Consider the following 19,648-nt stretch of genomic DNA (forward strand, 5'->3'; position numbering starts at 1 on the left):
TGTCTCAGAAGATCCTACTGTGACAATGACATCGCGTTCCCTCACTGCAGAGGACATGAAGTTCACAGTGATGAAATCAGCAAGTATGGATGGGTTTTGAGCTTGCTGATAACCTAATCCATTTCAATCTGATCCATGGACTCCTAGCACTGTTTAACTCGAGAGGAACAAAGAAAGCACACTTTCTATGAAGTCAAACACCGCAAGACACACAGGGAAATCAAGGGTATCCTTTATTCCATCTGCCTCCTGTTTACAAGGTGGAATTTCATCTGGAAATTGTTACTCCAGTTAGTTTGGTCAGTGGCTTAGATTATCACCTGTCCTGTTGCCTTGGCATAAGCTGTGCTGGAATCAGGCTTAAAGGTTCAGGACTCAACAAACAATAAATGCCACTACATCTGGATTCCCTTGAACTCACACCCAGGAAAGAACTGTGTTTCTATTCACTATTTCAAAAACCAGGCCCACTCATTAACATGAAAAAAAAGTTTCTCAAGTATATTTAAAGTGTTGACCATGGTCATACAGTTTTTCAAATACCTGGCATTCATCTTTTCCCTATCTTTAAAATTCTTTTCTTGTTCACATTATCTTTTTTGATTGCTTCTTAGTATAAAAACAAAAAAACCAAAGATGTGGGATTATTGTGCACATTAGCAGGCCCATACAGAAAAACACACAAAAGTTTATATTCCATTTACAGTAACAGCTCAAAATATAAAGAATCTGAAATACCATGCCCGCTCCAAGGTTAGCCGACCTAGGACAATAGAACATTGACTTCCTCAGAATTTTCCTTCACCACTGTTTAACAGTGGCAACTAAAAAACCCCAAATCTAAGAGTTCAAACACACAGCAGTCACTCTGTGCAGTGTCCCGCCCCCGTAAAGAACCCTTTCACATTTTCTTCCCCATCCCTTTAACTTAAGTGGGGGAGTCGGACTAGAAAGTCGTAGCAATGTATCCCCTCAGAGAATTGCAATTGCCAGGATTATAACGTGCCTCAGGGGAAATCCTACTGGAATAAACAGCGATGGCTATTTTCCAGTAAACACGGAACGAAAACACATTTTTACCCCAATCTGAGGTGTGATCTCATTGTTGAGGGAGACATCTGACAACTGTCACAACGCCCAGAACACCTGAAGATGCCCCTGACGATCGGCCGCATCAGGACGAGCATCTTTCATAGTTCATCGTGATTCTTTGTGAGATCTTCCCCGTAATTGGTAGCCTGGCTTCCCACAAACATGTTCCAGTTGTCTAGAATCTCCTCCTTGGTTAGCAGCTCATCCTGTGGGAAGACAGAAGAGCTGTCAGGGGGCGCTGGGAGCTTGACGTCACTGATCTGCAGGGTTACAAGCGCCCAGCACCTTCTGTGCCCCCCCCCTCACTTCCCGTGACCACCAGGCAGAACTCCGAACTGGAATAACTCTATCTGTAAAAGCAGTGCTACAGAGCCTCAGCTAGGTCTCTGAGAATTCAGAAGCCAGACTCTACAAGCAATGTGGGCACTCCCAGATCAGGTCGGAAGGACCCCACTTCCCTTTCATGGCCTCACTGTGTAACATTACAAAGCTTAGGGATGGGGGCAAGTAACAAAGTCCGATGAGGCAAGAATTTTGTCTTAATCTTATTTACTCACTTGGATGCTAACAAAATTATTATTACTATAGTACTAGGGCTGGAACCCAGAGCCTGACTTGTGATAGCCAAGAGCTCTACTACTGAGCTACAAACACTCCCAGGCCCTAACTACTTAGATACCTATCAGTGGATATGGAAATACTGGTAATCATAGAGCTCCTGCCCGCAAACAAACACCCAGGAATTTGCCTGAGTCATTTGACCTCCAATGGGATGGACTCCCCATGCTAGACATATCATCGAAGTTTAATCAATATCTGATGACTAGATGAAGGGAGGAGTAGGCTTGCCTCAAGTCACACTGGGTTAATTTCTTAAATCCATGCCTGGACTATATGAAAGATGTTAATGTTTTAACATCACACCCTAGAGGCCGTGACTTAGTAACTTTAGTCTATAGCCCAGAAAACATGAAGTCTAAGTTGCTCACTATACCTGTCATGGTAAAGACGTAAGTACAGGTCTCTACTGGGGGGAGGGAGGGTAAATAGGTACACAACCAAACAGAGCCAACTAACAAGGCAAACACACCCCATCTTGAACCAATTGCTTCCTGTCAATCAACGGCTCTGAACCTGGAAGCTACCTTGTTTTTGTCTGACTCGTAAACCAGGTGCCGGGCCTCAGCCTGTGCGTGGTCATAGTCCTGAGGGAGGATCCAGTGGCGAATCTCCTCCTTGTCCAGCTTCCCATCCTTGTTCAGATCTCGGAAATCATTGAACTGTTCCCGTTCGGACACAACCCAGTCTGGCTCAGGGCCGTTGTCCTCGTGGGAAAACATGTCCGCTAGAAGACAAAGCTGTTCTTAGTTACAGAAGACAAAAAAATTCGACCCCTGAGTTTTTGGAAAGGTGATATCCCATGGAGAGAGCTAAATCACAGTGGCTGCAGAGCTGAGGAATGGCCACTGATCTACACACTATAGACACCACGAGGTGTGACAGGAAGACTTGGTTAGAGCCAGAAGATGAGCCTTGGAATCTCTCAGTTCAGCATCTGAGCCCAAAGCTTGTAAAATGGAGATAATAATTGCTAAATCATGTTTATGAAGACCAAAGGGCTATTTCTGGGAGACCCTCTATTCCATAAGCCTCTATTCCAACTGTCACCGTAAAGGTGAAAACAAACCCCACTGGGTACTTTCCACAGCCCAGATACATTAGGAAGTGTCCTATATACATTTCCATTTCAATTCCTTTATATCATCTGAAGTAGCTGCTAGTCCCCCATCTTACAAATGAAAACGATGTGAAGATACAATCCACAGCTTGTCTGAACCAGAGGCTGCACAGGACCACTGGAGGCTTCCTGCCAACCCCTCACCCCCCTCTATGATTATGACTACGGCTTGACCTGTTTTCAAAGGGCTTTCTTTTATTTTATTCACCCCTCTAAGAATTACTATAAGATAGATCATTATCATCATTATCTCATTTTTTTTTTTCAAGACAGGGTTTCTCTGTGTAGTTTTGGTGCCCGTCCTGGATCTCACTCTGTAGACCAGGCTGGCCTCGAACTCATAGAGATCCGCCTGGCTCTGCCTCCCGAGTGCTGGGATTAAAGGCGGGCGCCACTACCGCCCGGCTCATTATCTCAGTTTTATAAAATACCAGGAAAAAGGAGAAGGGAACATTCACACACTGCCTTTTGTTTGTTTTGAGACAGGGTCTCACTCTATAGCCAGCCTGGCCTGGAACTCACTATATAGAGCAGGTTGCCTGGAACTCTCAAGAGATTCGCCTGCCTCTGTCTGCCAAGTGCTGGGATTAAAGTTTGTGCTACCACGTCCAGCTCTCACACACTGTTTTGCTATTATCTACTTACACCCCACAGGTAGTTTCTCTTTGAAGGAAACACAGTTTTGAAACCTTAAGTGGAAAAAGTTTCAATATAGAAGAAAATAACAAGTTCTTCATGATAACATTTCAGTGTGGAAAAAAAGCTTTTGGTTATAAAGTTTCAATTTGGGGAAAAAATATAATAATGTTTCAAAACAGAAAACAGTTTCTTTGTATAAAGTTTCAATATAAAGGGCAAGTCAGTCATCAGCATAAGCAGGCACTTGAAGGAAGCAGGAAAAGAAAAGCCATAAAGTAGTCCCATGCCTTTAATCCCAGCGCTTAGAGGGCAGACGCAAGAGGATCTCTGAGTTCCAGGCCAGCCTGGTCTACAGAGTTCTGTGTAACAACCAGGTTGTAAATACAGGGAAACCCTGTCTTGAAAAAAAAAAATTTTTAAAAAAAGAGAGAATAATCATGCCTGATATTTGCACGCGCGCGCGCGCGCGCGCGCGCGCGTGTGTGTGTGTGTGTGTGTGTGTGTGTGTTTGTACATGTTCCCGTGTACTCTAAGTGTGTGGTGGTCAAAGGTTTATGTCAGGTGTCTCCATCATTATTTCACCTTGTACTTTGAGACAGGGTCTCTCAATGCTCCTGGAGTTCATTGATCGTGGGACCGGCTGGTCACCGCGCCCCAGGGTCCTGCTGTGCTGGGATTACAGGTGTGTGCCACAACTCCAAACTATTTATGTGGATACTGGAGATTTGAACTCAGGTCTTCATACTTTCACAACAAGCACTACATCCACCTCTGCATACTGATTTTGAGAAAGGACTGTCCCATCAGCTAGTCTGAGCTTCATTCAGCACTGCAGGAATGGGTGCTGTTTGTCATCATGTAACGGAGGAGAAAACAGAGGCAGAGAGGAATTACAGAACTCTCTCAGGCTCCCGCAGCCAGTGGGCGGGGAAACCAGGGCTCCTCACCCCAGAACCCTTTCCAGAATGCCACACTAGCAACTCCTTGGCTTGTCTAAAGTAACAACACCCTGGAAATCAGGTCCCTTGCCTGGCAAGTTCACACATAAAGTCTTTCTCACTATTGGCTGCTGAAAATCTGACTCCCAAGCACAATAGCTTCCTCCCTTCTCTGCATAGTGTACACAATGAAATGCTTCTGTTAGTCAAAGCCACTCTGAATTTTGCCCCTGGGGGGCACCATCTCAAGGCAGAGTTCAGGAGGACCGTCAAGAGCATACACTGTTAATCAAAAGTGCCCAATTGTTTGTTTTTATCAGGAAGCCTTTCTCTCCGTCTAATTCAATCACTGCTGTCATGGTGACAGGTCTGAGCTCTGAATGCTCCCCTCCCTCATGGGCCTCTCAAGAGGAAGGCTCCACCGCTCGCACTAATGGGGTCGCTATTAGCATCCTTACCATAAAAAAGCTACAGTCACCAAGATCACTTTAATTACTGAGGCAAAGAGCTACCTGGCTGTTACCCACGACAGACAGTGAAATGTTCAGTTCTAGGACCATATATGACTTTTCACAATTCATCGTTACCAAAGGTGCTTGTCCTTATGCGTGGGGACAAAAATCATACAACCACAAACCAGAGAATGAGGCAACTTGGGCTCGGCATTACAATCTAAAGGTAACTGCATCTGTTAAAACACATTCACAAAGTTTCTGCTCTCTCCCCAGAAGTCAATACCTAATCGAGAGATTTTACTTGAGACAGGAAAAGGAGGGCTCTTACAAGATGGCAGCCTGTGGTTGGAGCCACACACCACAGTGGTGCGGTTGGTGGGGATCATATGCAAATTTCCATGTTGGCTGCAGATTTTCTTTGTGCTTGGGGACTGCTGGCTACTGTGGATCTGAGTTTCAGTAAGACAATTCTCCCGGTTTTTCTCAATAAGAAAATGCCAAATATGGTACTGCCAGCCAAAAGATAGCACACCAGAGGATGAGTGTCTCTAATAAGGGACAACTGTGCACACCACAGAAAGGTTTACCTCCCTGACAAGGGCCTGCCTGTTACTCTGAAATATGACCACTCAGTCCAAGCTCTCAAGCTAGCTGACCTACATCTAATTTTAGTCTTCTCCCCTCCCCGTCTACTTTCGTCTCACGGTACATCTGTGGCTCTCCAATCCCACTTCCAAGGCAGTGTGACCAAGAGCTCCCCTGAGCCCTGTGGTACTGGCTGCTGGCTGTCCTTTTGCTTTTTCTCTGCTGGGGGAACTCTAATTACTCACTTTGCACCACCTGGGCTAATCCAACAAATAGGGCTGAAGGGCCCTCTCTGTTGGAGCTCCAGCAGTGCGGCCATCAGACTGGGTGTGGGTGGAGAAGAATGCTGTCCAGTGTGGCCAGCTGAGCCCCTGCAGCCCACACTCACCAATGTACTCATCCTGGTCCACGAAACCATCCCCGTTCTTGTCGATGTCCTCCAGCGTTTCCTAGGAAGCAATGGGGAGACACTAGATGGCCACGTGCTTTAAGCAAGTCTGAGACTCCTATTGCCCTCTTCATCTGGCTTTTATGTCTAAACTGTTGGTGACTAATGCCTCGTTCTCTTAGCTCTTTGGGTAGTCCATTACATTAAAACAAACAAACAAAACAAACAAACAAAAAACAGGTGATAGTTGGCACCCCCATATCGTCTTTCCAGTTTCCAGGGCAGAACCCTTTCTTCAAAGGAAAAGGTGTCTGGAAAACTCAGCTGAGCTCTGACGCTCTCAAGAAGACCTGCCAGACCAACACTATCCATCACCAGCCATTGCCCTAGGAGTCTGTGAGAGTCCAGCATAAGGACACCTATGAGAGGGGTGGTAAAAATAGATCCCACAGCTAAGAGCCAGGAATACTCAGCTGGTGTCAGAGACACACAAAACTGGAGACCTAAACATTAGAGGTATAACTGACTACTCTAATTGGCTACATTTGACTTGGAGTTGTTGCCCACCGCCCGCCCGCCCCCAGCATCAGTAACTAAGTGAATTTGCCATCCATGGGCTGAGCTACTCAAGGACACTCCAAGTCAAAGAAGACAGCCTAAGTCCAGAGCACCGATTTTGCTCGAAGGCAAACAATTCCCCTGTGGCAAATTCCATCTCCATTGTCCTCTGGAAAATTAGTTATCACTAAATGGATGTTGGGTGATGAAGAAAAATGATTCTTGGACCACTGCCCAGACCTTGGGGTCATGACAGTCATGAGGCGAAAGTATGAGGCCAGAGCGGACACTGTCATTGGTTGGATAGCTCAGGTGCCCAGAGCTGTTTATGAACAAAATCTTTCATCAAGAGCTTCCCAGCAGTTGGAACTGACTCTGTCCAGGTTACAGGTGATGGCATTCATTTAAATGTCATGGAAAATGAAGACACATGGGACCCAATGGAACCCAATGGGACACAATGACACTCAGGGGCCTTCAAGCATCAGCCCTTTTATAAGCCTGGCATCCAGCCATCTTCTCTTTAGAGCAGCAGCCGTCCCAGCTGCAATTCACTTTATCTTTCCAGGATTTCTATTCCTTTCAAGCTGAAAGCAAATGAACAAACCAAGAAAAGAAAGAAAAAAAGAAAGGAAGAAAGGAAGGAAGGAAGGAAGAAAGAAAAAAGAGAAAAGAGAAAGAAAGAAAGAAAGAAAGAAAGAAAGAAAGAAAGAAAGAAAGAAAGAAAGAAAGAAAGAAAGAAAGAAAAGAAAAGAAAAGAAAGGTAATTCCGGCAACAAAAAATGCGCAGAGTCCAGCTGGTTGCTCACTAACCCATCACCTCTTTCTGAGTGCATGTCTAAATGGTGTCTCTCAGTCTCTGCATATCTAAGGGGGCCAGAACATAAACAGGTATATGTATCTTTTTTTCTCCTGGTCTGAATAGTGAAGACAGGCTATCACATTTCTTCATTCTGTCTCTGTCCTTTGTCTGCCCCCGGCTGTTCCCAGGACGACCCTGAAGCTCTAAGATGGAGAACTAAAGACAGAGGCAGCCTGAGTGCCTTCTAGTGTTTAGAGGGGATCTGCCTGGAACTAGCCTTAATGGACTTCGATCAAGTAAGGAACAAGCTTGCTTTGTGTTCAATGGTTTCCATTGGGGTATTTGTTACAGCAGCTAGCTTGTCCTGACTCCTTCCTGGGCAGACAGAGATCTGACATATTCAGCTTCAAGTCCTTCCTCAATTCCCAGCAGGCTAAGTCTCTTCCTGGGAAATAGGACAAGGTGAGGGGACTGTTTTCTCTCGGGTCTTTTCCCAGTCTGCATTTTCACGGTTCTCACCAAAACTACAATTTCCTTCATGTGTTCAAACTCCTCTGGGTGCAGAAAGGCAGTGAACTCCTCCCGAGTAGCTGTCAGGTCGCCATCAAGGTCTGAAGCCTTAAACCTTCTCTCATCCCGTGGCAGCATCTTTTTAAAGGTGTGATGGTCAGAACTATCCTGGAACTCAGCGGGGTTTCCTGCAGGGTGCACACAGCAACAGTCAACCTTTGTTAAGGAGGACCTTTTGTTCTGGATCACTCATTCTTCACACACACAACAGATCCTGACCCACCCACTGGGTTCTTTAAAATACTTCTATTCAAAATGCCCTTTGCGTCTCCTCTCCCGCCAGGTCATCCCATCATCACAGTCCTAGCGCCCGTTAGGGGTTTTACAGCAAATAGAGAAGAGCACCGGCTTTAGACCACACCACTTCAGACCTCTATTTACAGACTTCCCGCATTCATCGTCTCATTTTCTGATCTAGAACATAAGAGGATTCCCTGTGTGTTCTAGAATGTCTTGTTTAAATGCCTCAGCTGGCTTTCAAGCTCTCGGAATCTGGCTTTGATTATCTTCCTTTTCCCCCAAGGCTGTCTCCCTGCTGTGTTATCAGGCATCTGGAGAGTCTGCACCACACTCCTCCTCTAAATGACTATCCACCGTGCATGCATTTCTGTGCCTGCATTTCCGTGCCTCTGCCCCTCCAACTCTGACACCTTCTTCACAGTCTCTCCATCTCTCCAAATTTAAATCCATTCTTCCAAGCCCAGTTTCCAAAGCGCCCTTCCTACGGAAGTCCTTCCTCACAAAGGTTCAGGCATACTTTATCTTTACTACCCAACCTCAGCAGCAATTTGGAACCGCCAGAAGCACATCCTCTTTCTCCTTCTTTCTCTGTGTGTATCTCTGAGAGCTAAGTTCAAGCAGGGCCGTGACCTAAGACACCTTCCCCTCTGTCAGACAAAGAAAGCAACTTGGTACATTCTTAGTAGGCAGAGGAGGATGTTACACAACAGGTTTTACTTTGAAGGTTGTGACATCCGGGCTGAAAGGGGGTAGCCATGGCGACAGAGTCTCCTGTGAGCCTGTTCCCTACCATGCAATCTCCACTGTGGCACCTCTTACCTAGGTAGTAGCCATAGGTAGCCTGCTTGTATTCTTCCCAGGAGATTTTTTCATCTTTGTCCCTATCATAATCCTTCCAGACTTTAGCGACATTATCATAGATGTATCTTTTCTGTACCCGTTTAATCCAAACTTTCAGCTCCTCGGTGGTGACGAAGCCATCTCCATCACTGTCAATTCGATCAACAATTTTCCTGTAGTTAAAAAAAAAGTATTAATAATGATAATAATATAAAACAACAAAAAAAAATCCCTCAAGACCATAATCAAGACTTATATGGTCTTGGTCCAGAAAAATATCAAGCAATTTCCAGTCTTAAATGTTATAAAATACTAAGATAGATTCAGCCAGTGAGTGATCCAATGGTCTTAAGGTTCATCCTTTCCAAGAATGATAGGCCTTCTCCTCCCCGGAACCAGGGCCAGTGGCAGACTTCATTAATGGATCATGCCTCAACATCCTGAAACCCAGATATGAACTCCGAATTCTCAGCTCAGGACTTTGGAGACTGCTACTACCAACTGATGACAACTGACCTGGAGGACAAAACGTATTGTGTTCCCCAATGAAGTCCAGTTTCCTCACTTTAATGGGAACCAAGGCCCAGAGAAGTGGAATGGTGTTTCCGCGAGCACACAGGTAGTAGTAGGTATAACTGGGTAGAGCACACATTCTTTTTAGTTTGGGGTACAACAGGAAATTCTATGTTAATTAAAGGATGAGGGAGCTGTTTGTTTTCCATCCTACCACCTTGAACTTTCAAGGATTTGAAACTTAAGAAGCCCAAGATGAACAGTCTTGTTGGCTAAAGCAACCTCTTCCAGAAACCTGGCCCTCTGGCAGCCAAAGGAACTCAGTACCCCTGCTACTGGGTGCTGACTACTGTGCTCACTTGGGTTTCCAGCTCTACCATGGCCTGGGTCCCAGATATTTCAAACTAGACTCTACTGAGGCATCCTGAGCAGTCGTTCAGGGCAAAATTCAGGCTGGAAACTCACCATCTGTCCATCTCTAAGTGAAACAGTCCTTAGCTAGGAGAGCCATCTCTGTGGGAAACTAAACACCCACAAGCTAGTGCTGATGTTCAACAGAAGTTTCACACACCTGGAATGAGGTCATACAGGCCTGCGATGACTCAGTTTCTTTCTTTGGGGCTAGAATTCAATCAATCCAGTGATAAATTTTCTTGTCAGTAGCAGTTCTGATTAACAGTTAATACTAAAATGGGAACTGAATTCCTTAGTTCTTTATAAATATAGTTCGATAACTCATAACTTTTAGTGGGAAAGGTAGAGAAGTAGGGGGTGGGGTGGGCATAAACAAAATCAGTATCTCTACCTGAACCCAAGGAGCCCCAGCTCCTTTCTCTGGAATTTGTGGACATTATTAACAACTTTAAAGTGTACCTTCAAGCACAACTTTAACAGATCTGGGACTGAAAGACTAAATCTCATGCATCCTCGGGCTTCCCTCCGGGAGGCTCAGCTGGACACAGCAGAATTCATTCAATCCTGCACAGGCAGGCCCTGCTCCCATCCTGAGGATACACTGGCAACACTGCCCACTGGTTACCCAACACCACTGAGAAGCAGAACCCTAGGCCAGCAAAAGCTCAATGTCATGAAACAATGTAACCCCTCCTTTGAAGAAAGAATAGCATTTAATCTACACCAATCAACATCCAGGGCATAGCTCAGTCCAATGCACAGCAAAACTGCTGACTGAAATTATAGGAGTGATCTTGACCTCTCTTGAAAGGTCACAAGAGTAAGATCCTGAGAAAGGACAGGAAATGTAGATAGAATGCTTTAGTCGGGACACATAGGTCTTCGTTCTGGCTCTTGTTCCCGTTTTCTCTGTGTGATCAGAAGCGAGTCTCTGAGCCACTTTCCCTTGTAAGTGGAAACACCCAAGTGACAAGAAATGTATGAGGAAAAGGAGGAGGAGGGGTGCCTTTCCTCACTCAGGACAACAACATAAATCCAGCGTGGAAGAAAAATTCCCATTCTCAGCAAAAAACGTGAAATGAGTAAAGCTTCCAGGAAGGGCCTAGGGCAAATGGAGTTCCCCTGCCAGCTGCCATCAAGGGACCAAGAGAAACCAGAAACTAGGTGGACAGGTGAAATCACTCCCAACTTTGGAAAGTAACTTATATTTTTCTAAGAGTATATGAAGCCGTTGAGATCGTATGCAGTCTGTGGCTTTACTTTGCAACCCTTCAGAGATCTTTAATGATGACATGTGTTTTTAATAGATGGTCAAGTGATAGACAAAGCTGTCTGGATATAGCCAAGTTCCTCCTTCAGCAGCCCAGACTTGGAGGGGGCTGTTGAGGCAGAAGACGGGGAGGCAACTCATCACTTAGCCCAGGCTAGACCTGTCACTGCTAAAAAACCTAGCCCAATTCCGGCCCATATTACCTTAGAAGGGAAGGGGCTCAGGCCAGGGACCTGGATGTTATTCTTGGTTCCTTCCTCAACACTGGGTCACGGGCAAGTACTGTCACAAGTGTCTGCATCTTTCCTGTCTGAACATCCAGACAGACCAACCCTCACCTAGCCACTGCCCAGGACTGCCTATCTGCCACGGTTACACTCTCCACTCCTGACTGCCTAGTTGGCTTTCCTAACCAAGTTTGGAAATTAGGACATTCTGTCCAACACACAGATAACATCTCTACCTCCTCAAGGTTCTTCCTCTATCCTTTATTTTCCCTCCTCTTCTACCTCCCATTTCCTCTTCTCTGCCTTTGAGGGGTCCAGCACCCCTCCTGCCTCACAGCAGTTCAAAACCCTGATAAACAAGTGGGCCCCTCACTTCAGGAACACCTTTCTGTTATCATATACCAGTCAACCTTTGCACCCCCTCATAAGCTCAGATGAGGTTCCCTCTGCAAGCTCCAAGCCTCTCTCCAACCTGAAGCCCCAGGGGCCCCGATAAACACACGGACCGTGATGGTTTCTCCGTGTGGCCATCACAGTAATCCTGAAAGTACTGGCTTGTCCTCACATGGGATGGCCAGCACCCTGAGACCTACAGTATGAGGGTTCATCTTTGTACCTGCCACATGTCAAACACAATAGCCACTGCCATGCTTACATGAATAAAATAACAGAATCAAGGTCTCCATACAAGGGCCAAACCCAGACAACTCCATTAACACTTATAGCTGCCACTCAAGCTAACCACCCCATGAAGAAATTAAATGAAGCCAGAGGACCTAAGCTAGTGTTTCCAGTTCCTAACTCTCTTCCCCCTCCTCCTTTTCCAAGACAAAGCAGAATGGCTGCAATCAGGGCCCTAGAATAAATCAGTCTTCCAGGGCCTCAAAGCAAACAACAGAGTGAATTATCAATGGCCCCTATTGTTAAGTCCCAAAACAAGAAGAGAAAGTACTTCCCTGCCAAATAAAGACAGGGTTTGGAGGTAACTTTGAAGTCCAAAGGTCTTTTTATCACAACAGGCAGATGCTGTACCTACACAATAGGTATCATTTATCCTGTTCCATTGAAACACTCTGGCCTCTCTGTGGCTCGGAGATAGCTGTGTTCTTTTCAGCAGTAGCAGAACACGAAGATCCTCCACCCCCCAGGAGCCAGGTTCTGGAAGTTCTAGTGGCCCACAGGCTGGATCGCTGTGTTCCTCCCAGCCCGACCTGCACCTGCTCTTCACTACTAGTCCCTCCGAAAGGTTTTCAGATAACTGCACAATGCCGAGTGTCTCCTGGGGAGATCAGGTGAGGGAGTACTGAGATGGTGCCCAGATTTATTTCCTGATTCCAAGTTAAGCTCACAGTGCACCACCATTGTCATTCTGCAGCTTTTTTTGCCCCTGACAACCAGTTGCCAAAAAACTGAGCGCCTCGCCCAAAAGGCTGGGAAGCAGAGCCCAAGGAATTAGTTTCTGCGCCTCCTCCCCCATGTACTAGCTTCAGTGACCCCTTTAGAAACGCGAGTTCTATGTCTGTGCATGAGATTCCTGGGATGACTGGTCAGACGACAAGACCCTGACCCAGACACAGGCCAACGATAAGCCTCTCCGTCGACTGCCCCCTTCATTCAGCTCCTCCCCATCTCTGTTGGGTCTTGAGACGCTTTTACCAAGTCTCAAGCGCCTCTCTCTGGGGCTAAGACTGGGGGAAAGAACTCGTGTACTAAAAGGCCACAGCCAACAAACTCTGGCTCACTCTCTTCTGTCTCTTCTGATGCAACCTAGAGGAGGGGGCGGGCCCTCTTGCTCCCAGCTCCCGCGGCCGCTGCCACGTTCTCGCCTGCCCGTGGGAAGCTATCCCGGCCGGGGCGTGGCGGCGACCTCCACGCGGGGTCTGGGTGCCCGCTGGCAACTTTGTGCCGCTGAGCCGGGCTCCGGCCTCGGCGCTGTGACCAACTGGCACGATTTCGCTTTCGCTTTGCTCCGGAGGTCCCGCGTGGCTCCCCTCTGAGATCGCCGTGGGCCCCTGCGTGGTACCCGAGCGGCCCGGGCCGCGGCCTCACCCCAGCCTCTCTTTGCTCTCGTCCGGGCTTAGCTGATCGAAGGTCTTGGAGTCCTCCTTGCCCAGGAAGGCCTCGTGATCGTACTGGAAGCTCTGGTTGTCCTCGGGCGGCCGCTCGCCCAGCTCCGAGTCGGGCCGCACCACGCGCTCCTTGCGCACGGTGGGCTTGGCTCGCAGCGTCAGCGCCAGCGCCAGCAGCAGCAGCAGCCCCAGGGCGAGTCCCAGGCGGCCACCGCGCGCCATGGTCGCGAGCAGAGGATGGTGGCGGGGCAGTAGGGGTTCGCAGCGCCGCAGCCGCTGTCCCCTCCCCAGCGAGGGGCGCGCCCGGCTGGCGAAGGAAGGCTCGGGCCGCCCCACTCACACGCCCATTGGCCGCGGCGCTGCCGGGGGAGGCCGGGGCCGCGGAGCCACGTCGCCAGCCCGGGTGGTGGGCGCCCGGCTCGGGTTTCGCCTCGGCCCCTCCCCGCGATCTGGTTGCGAGGGGCGGGCCCAGACGAAGGGGGCTGCGGACTGGAAGGCTCTCTGCACGACCGGAAAGAAGTTCTTTATTAGGAGGGGAAAAAAAAGCAACAGATGTTCGGAGTGATAGCACTTCCTCCGGCTTAGAGAAGCAGAGCTCACCCTCAGCTTCAAGCTGAGAGCCCGAACCTCAGTCCCAGGTTTGCCCAGAGATGCGCACTTAAGCCCAATTGGACTCCAGTTAACAGAGTTTGCATTGTGGTTACCTGCACAAGAGTCTGGAAGGAGGCCAGGATGGGCGTGGTCCCTTAGATTAGGGAGGAGGCAATCTCAACATCCAGGAGATAAGGCTGTAGGACTGTGGGAGGGGACCGGTAAGAAAGGAGAAGTCCTTTCTAGCACCTATAGGGGAGAGGCTTCCCAAAAGAAACAGAGATACCAGATTATAATGCTGTTGTTTCTGAATGTTTCCAAGTCATTTTACAAACCCACTACGTGACTTAATTCCTACCAGCATATTAAATCTGAAATAATGATACTAATCAGAGATGGTCTATATTACATAACTTTCTGAATGACAGAAATGTTCTCTACATGGGCTGTCCTATATGTAGTGGCCATTGAATACTTGACATAGAGCCGGTCCCAGCTCAATAGTTGAGTTTAAATGTAAATAGCCACACGTGGCTACTGGCTGTCACACTGATGATGCAGGTCTGAACTTAAATCATTCTTTTCACAAAAATGCATGAAGGGCTGTAGGTGTTGGGATTCCATTGAAGTATCAGAAGGTCACTGGATCATCTAGAACAGAGTTTCTCAACCTCTGGGTTGCAACCCCTTTGGGATTACACACCAGATATTTACATTGTGACTCATAACAGTAGTAAAATTACAGTTATGAAGTAGCAAGGAAATGATTTTATGGTGGGGGAGGTCACCACAACATGAAAAACTGTATTAAAGGGTTGTAGCCTTAGGAAGGTTGAGAACCGCTGCTCTAAAGAGTTGCCGGAAACTGTGGTTGGAGAAATCTCCCCCACCTCCAGCCCTAAGAACTATAGTACCGCCCATTTTCTGCTCACCTCCCTCACCTTCTTAACATTCTCAAGAAAAGTTCATTGGCCTGTCTTCTTGCCCTTGTAATAAGGAAGTCAGGACACCATAGCAGAGATGCAAAGAACCTTTCTATAAAGTTCATTTTCCGCTAACAAATTAAGACAATGGGCTGCTACATCTAAGCCTTGAGGGAATAATGAAGAACAAGACAGCCATGGTTCTACACAGTGTATGTAACAGTGGGTCAAGCAGGGAAGGCTGCCTGGAGTGAATGATATATAGTAACGGAGACTAGAGATAAGTAGGTAAGCCAGGCGGGGGTGTGTGGCTATGTGAGGGTCCTATGTTAGCTGGCAGAGGACAGTGGAGTTGGAAGTAATGCTCTGTGACCTTGTACAACCCCTCCATTTGTCAGCGAGACCTGGCCCATGAGGAGGGGGTGGGGAACGTCCAGTGTCTGATGGATCCAGCGTTCCTTTGTTGACTTTCTATTGAGGTAAGAAGTGCTGTATTTGAAACTAGAAATGTCTCAACTGGTGGTATAGAAGTGTGGACTTTCAGCAAAGAAAACACATTACTTTGGGGATGAAGTGCTCCCTTGATTGTTAACTTGGCTGGAGTCAAATAAGAGACATTCCTCTGGGCATGTCTGTGAAACATTTCCAAGAAGTATTAATAGGAAAGAGCCCCTTAGAGAGGGCAGCTCCCAGATGCAGAGCCTAGGGAAAAGCAGGGCTGCTTGCCACCTTCACCTCATGCTGGTGAGTATTGCCACTGCGGTCCGACTGCAGCTTCTTCAGACTTCCTAGGTGGACTGAAGACCAGTGACTCTCCAGGCTTCTTCTGACCCTTCGGCACTAGGTTAGGGCTGAGAAGCTCTCAAATCCTCAGCTTCTCCCGAACACTGATGGCCACTGATGGACTAGCCAGCTCCTATACGGTAAGCCAATCTAGTAAATCCTCTTTTACAATACCTATTTGCTGCAGAATATTTCTTTACACTGTGAAGATGTGTCTTTGCCAAGGCTCCTTCTGATTGGTTCAATAAAAAGAGCTGAATGACCAATAGGAAGGAAGAGGCCTAGACAGGAAGAGGTTAGGCGGGACTTCTGTAGACAGAGAGGACTCTGGGAAGAGAAAGGCAGAGAAGCCAGGAGACACGGAGAGGAAACAGGAGGTACAAGGTGGAAGAGAGCTAGCACCAAGTAGATTAAATATAAGTGGGTTAATTTAAGTTAAAGAGCTAGTTGGGAACAAGCCTAAGCTACAGGCTGAGCTTTCATAATAAATCTCCGTGTCATTGTTTGGGAGCTAGCTGACAGGACAGAAAAAGACTCATTACACTTACTTATTCTACTGTTTCTTTTCCCTGAGAGAATCCTGACTAGTGAACTTCTCAAGCACAAATGTCTTGGGGTTAAATGGCTTAGTGCCCTCTGTGTTCACAAGGCAAAGGGGATATAAATTGAGTGGGGGAGGAGGGGAGGAGAGCTTGGAAAGGGGATGGGGAAGTGGGTGGAGACCGACTGCTGGATTCATGACAGCCGGGCTGGGCTCCCTGGAGTTCAGTCGGAATGTCAGGAATGAAGGTGGCATATCTTCACGCTTGCTACAGTTAGGCTTCCTGCCACACGCTTCCCACAGATTGTTTTCCTGTGGGAATTCCCCGCTGGGCTGTGAATCCGGAAGCTTTTATGTAATTTCCCCTGGAGCTTGCCTACATTCTCTTCCTGCCTTTTTTTTCAGTCTTCCCTGGAGAATTAACAAGTCCCCTCAACCAAGTGATCAGGAAAAGTGATGATGCAAGCTGGCCACTCAGTGATTATTTTCTTTGCTTTTTAATACTTGCTTTTTCTTCTCCCCCAAGCAGGAGGAGGCATGCAGCTGAGGGCTGAACCAATGCAAAGGAAAGGCAGTTTCAAACAGTTAAATTGATAGGTTAGGGTATGCCGATCTGTTTGTTGCAAGTAATACCATCCAAACTCAGACTGAAAGTTAAGAAAACATTATTATTTCATGTGTCAAAAAGTCTTAACACGTCTTTGTGTGGGTGGGTGTTTTTTTTTTTTTTGTTTGTTTTGTTTTGTTTTTTTGTGGGCACCTTTGTTCCAAGTCTTGTCTGTGGTTAGATGTACACAGTCTGGCCCACGAGCTTCCAAGGATTCTCCTGCCTCAGTAGCATCCAGCTTTACATGGGTTCCAAACTAAGGTCCTCAGACTGGTTGCACAAGCGCTTTAGCCACCAGCCAAGTCCTCCACTCAGAAAGTCTTGAGTTAAATCAACTTGAGACCAGCTCATGCACATGGCTCAGGGGCATCACCAAGGAACCCGGTTTTAAAGCTTTTTGTTTTTCTCCAGTAGCAAAGAAGTAGTTTTCTTCCTAACTTTCCTACCAGATTCCCTTTTCTCATTGGCCAGAATAGTATGGAAATTCCACCCTAACCCGGTTGATTAGGCCAATCAAAATAGCTGGAAAAGTACACAGAATCCTCAGAAGCCCATCCTGAGGGTTCTGCCAGGAAAGAACCAGGCAGGTGGTTAGAGATACCACAAGGATTTGTAATTAACTGCTGTGTTTAAAAGTTTTTGCCTCCTCTCCACCTCCTGCCTCCCCATCATTCAGAGTCAGAGAAAGTTGTTAAGATTCAACTCAGATGTCATTTATTCCACGGTGTTTTTCCTTAGCTCTCAGATCAGACTCAGTAATTTCTAACTCAAAATGCCCAGAGTCTTTGCATCTCATACATAGCTTTTTCAGTCTGATTTGTACTAACACATTTGTTTCAGTTTCTCCTAAGTCAAATTCCCTAAAAAGAATGAACCTATATGATTCCTGTCTATATACATAAATCCAAGGACTGTATCATTTAATGACTTCTCCTTGAAGTTAATCAAAATATGAAAGCTTGCCATGAGACTGGGTACCATATTCTTTTTGTTCACTGCATAGCCACTATCTAGCACAATACCTGACCCATAGTAGGTACCTCAGTTACATCTGAGTGCATAATAAAATACTAATGCCTACCAACTTTTGTTTCTGGTTAAGACAGAGTAAGGTAGTGTCTTAAGTTTTTATTGCTGTGAAGAGACACCATGACCATGGCAACTCTTATAAAGGAAAACATTTAATCGTGGTAACTTGCTTACAGTTCAGAGATTCAGTCCATCATGGCAGGGTTCAGGGTTCGTGGCAGTATGTAGGCAGACGTGGTGCTGGAGCTAAGAGTCCTACATCTTGACTCAGATGCAACAGGAAGTTGACAGACTGTCACACCCAGTGAAGCTTGAGAAGACGACTTTAAAGCCTGCCCCCACAGGGACACACTTCCAACAGAAGGTGTGGCTCAGATTAAAGGTGTGCCCTCCAGCCTCTTCCAACAAGACCACACTTCCTCCAACAGGGCCACACTTCCTAATAATGCCACTCCCTATAAGCTTATAGGGGCCAAATACATCCACACTACCACAGGTAGAGGCTGCATTTACCCTCACTTTCCCTTTCAACACATACACACAACATCAAGCAATGAAGGACACTGGGAATAATCAAGGTGAGTCCTATTATTATCTCAGCTTATTGCCTTGAGCAGAATTTCCAACTGTGGAACAAGGAATGAGATTGGAGGGGAATATCCAGGAAGACTAAGTATTGCCTAGGCAAGCACACTCGCAAGGAGAGACCTGCACCAAGTCTCCATTGAGTATTCAGAGCACTGATCAATGCCTGTACTCAAGGCTGAAGAATGAACCATCTGCAAGAGTCACAGAAACTGTGAGTACCAGGCCCAGAACCCGTTCCCACTGGTCAGACCAGAAAAACACATCATTAATTGGCCACTGGGTGGAACATTCACTAAGGTCTTGCCTCAGAGGGGAGCAACAATCAGCCCTAGACTCACCTTTGCTCCCCAAATGACTAGCAGAATATAAAAGCAAAATGTGAACGATACAACTGTTCCAAGTTACTTGACTTCCTCCAAGAGAAAATGTTCAAGAGAACTTATAGGCATAGAATACAGAAAACACAAGGGAGTGGGGAGAACCCCAGTGGTTCTCAACTTTCCTAATGCTGTGATCCTTTAATACAGTTCCTCATGTTATGGTAGATCACCATAAAATTATTTTTGTTGCTACTTCATAACTGTAATTTTACTGTTATAATCATAATGTAAATATCTGTGTTTTCCAGTGGTCTTGGAAGATCCATGTGAAAGGGTCATTTGTCCCCTAAAGGGGTCACGACCCACAGTTTGAGAATCACTGCAAAATTCACAGTTTCTAACATTCAGTCAAAGACATAGCAGAGAACCAGATATGGTGGTGCGTGCTTGTAATCCCAGCACTTGGAAGGTGGAGGCAATAGACCTCAAGTTAGAAGCCAACATGGGCTATGTGGTAAGACCCTGTGTCAAAAAAACAAGATTAAAAACAAACAAAAAATTAATAATAAGTTCTTAAAAAGACAAAACAATGCATAACAATAATAATGAGAAACTATCAGTAAAAACTGAGCCAGATGTTAGGATGGACAGAGAAAACATTTAAATGGTTATTGTCATTGTATTCAATAGATTTTAAACATTCAGAAGAGACAGGGAAGTAACAAAAAAGATACAAGTTGAAAATAAAAGGATCAAAACTGGAATATATGAGATGAAAAAATATTCCAAATAAGACTGGAAGATTCAACACTGTAGGAGAAACTATTTGCTTGAAGCCATAGCAATAGAAACTATCCCAAAGATTTCTGGGCAAGATGGCAGATTAGCAGCTGCCTCCATATGATCCAGAGCAGAAGTGTCAAAATAA

At 46.4% G+C, this 19,648-nt stretch overlaps 1 protein-coding gene across 1 annotated transcript; it reads right to left on the reverse strand.

Annotated features, from left to right (window-relative positions):
* Positions 1–216: 216 nt before the first annotated feature.
* On the reverse strand, positions 217–13,952 carry Rcn1 (reticulocalbin 1). Its single transcript, XM_052724151.1, has 6 exons — positions 13,319–13,952; positions 8,825–9,018; positions 7,715–7,893; positions 5,836–5,896; positions 2,238–2,437; positions 217–1,298 (listed from the first exon to the last, which is right to left on the reverse strand). Exons 1-6 carry the CDS (start codon positions 13,558–13,560, stop codon positions 1,191–1,193), a joined length of 984 nt encoding a protein of 327 aa, XP_052580111.1. The 5' UTR covers positions 13,561–13,952; the 3' UTR covers positions 217–1,190.
* Positions 13,953–19,648: the final 5,696 nt, after the last annotated feature.

This window comes from Peromyscus californicus, unplaced genomic scaffold (assembly GCF_007827085.1).
Source record: "Peromyscus californicus insignis strain IS unplaced genomic scaffold, ASM782708v3 Scaffold_7__1_contigs__length_154581171, whole genome shotgun sequence".
Lineage (NCBI taxonomy): Eukaryota > Metazoa > Chordata > Mammalia > Rodentia > Cricetidae > Peromyscus > Peromyscus californicus.

Excerpts from the sequence above, each read along its gene's own strand:
- Rcn1 (XM_052724151.1), bottom strand. The coding sequence starts at position 13,560 with ATGGCGCGCGGTGGCCGCCTGGGACTCGCCCTGGGGCTGCTGCTGCTG. Across the intron at positions 9,019-13,318 it reads GAGAGCAAAGAGAGGCTGGG|GAAAATTGTTGATCGAATTG; the intron begins GTGAGGCCGCGG and ends TTTTAACTACAG. Across the intron at positions 2,438-5,835 it reads GGACCAGGATGAGTACATTG|CGGACATGTTTTCCCACGAG; the intron begins GTGAGTGTGGGC and ends TTTGTCTTCTAG.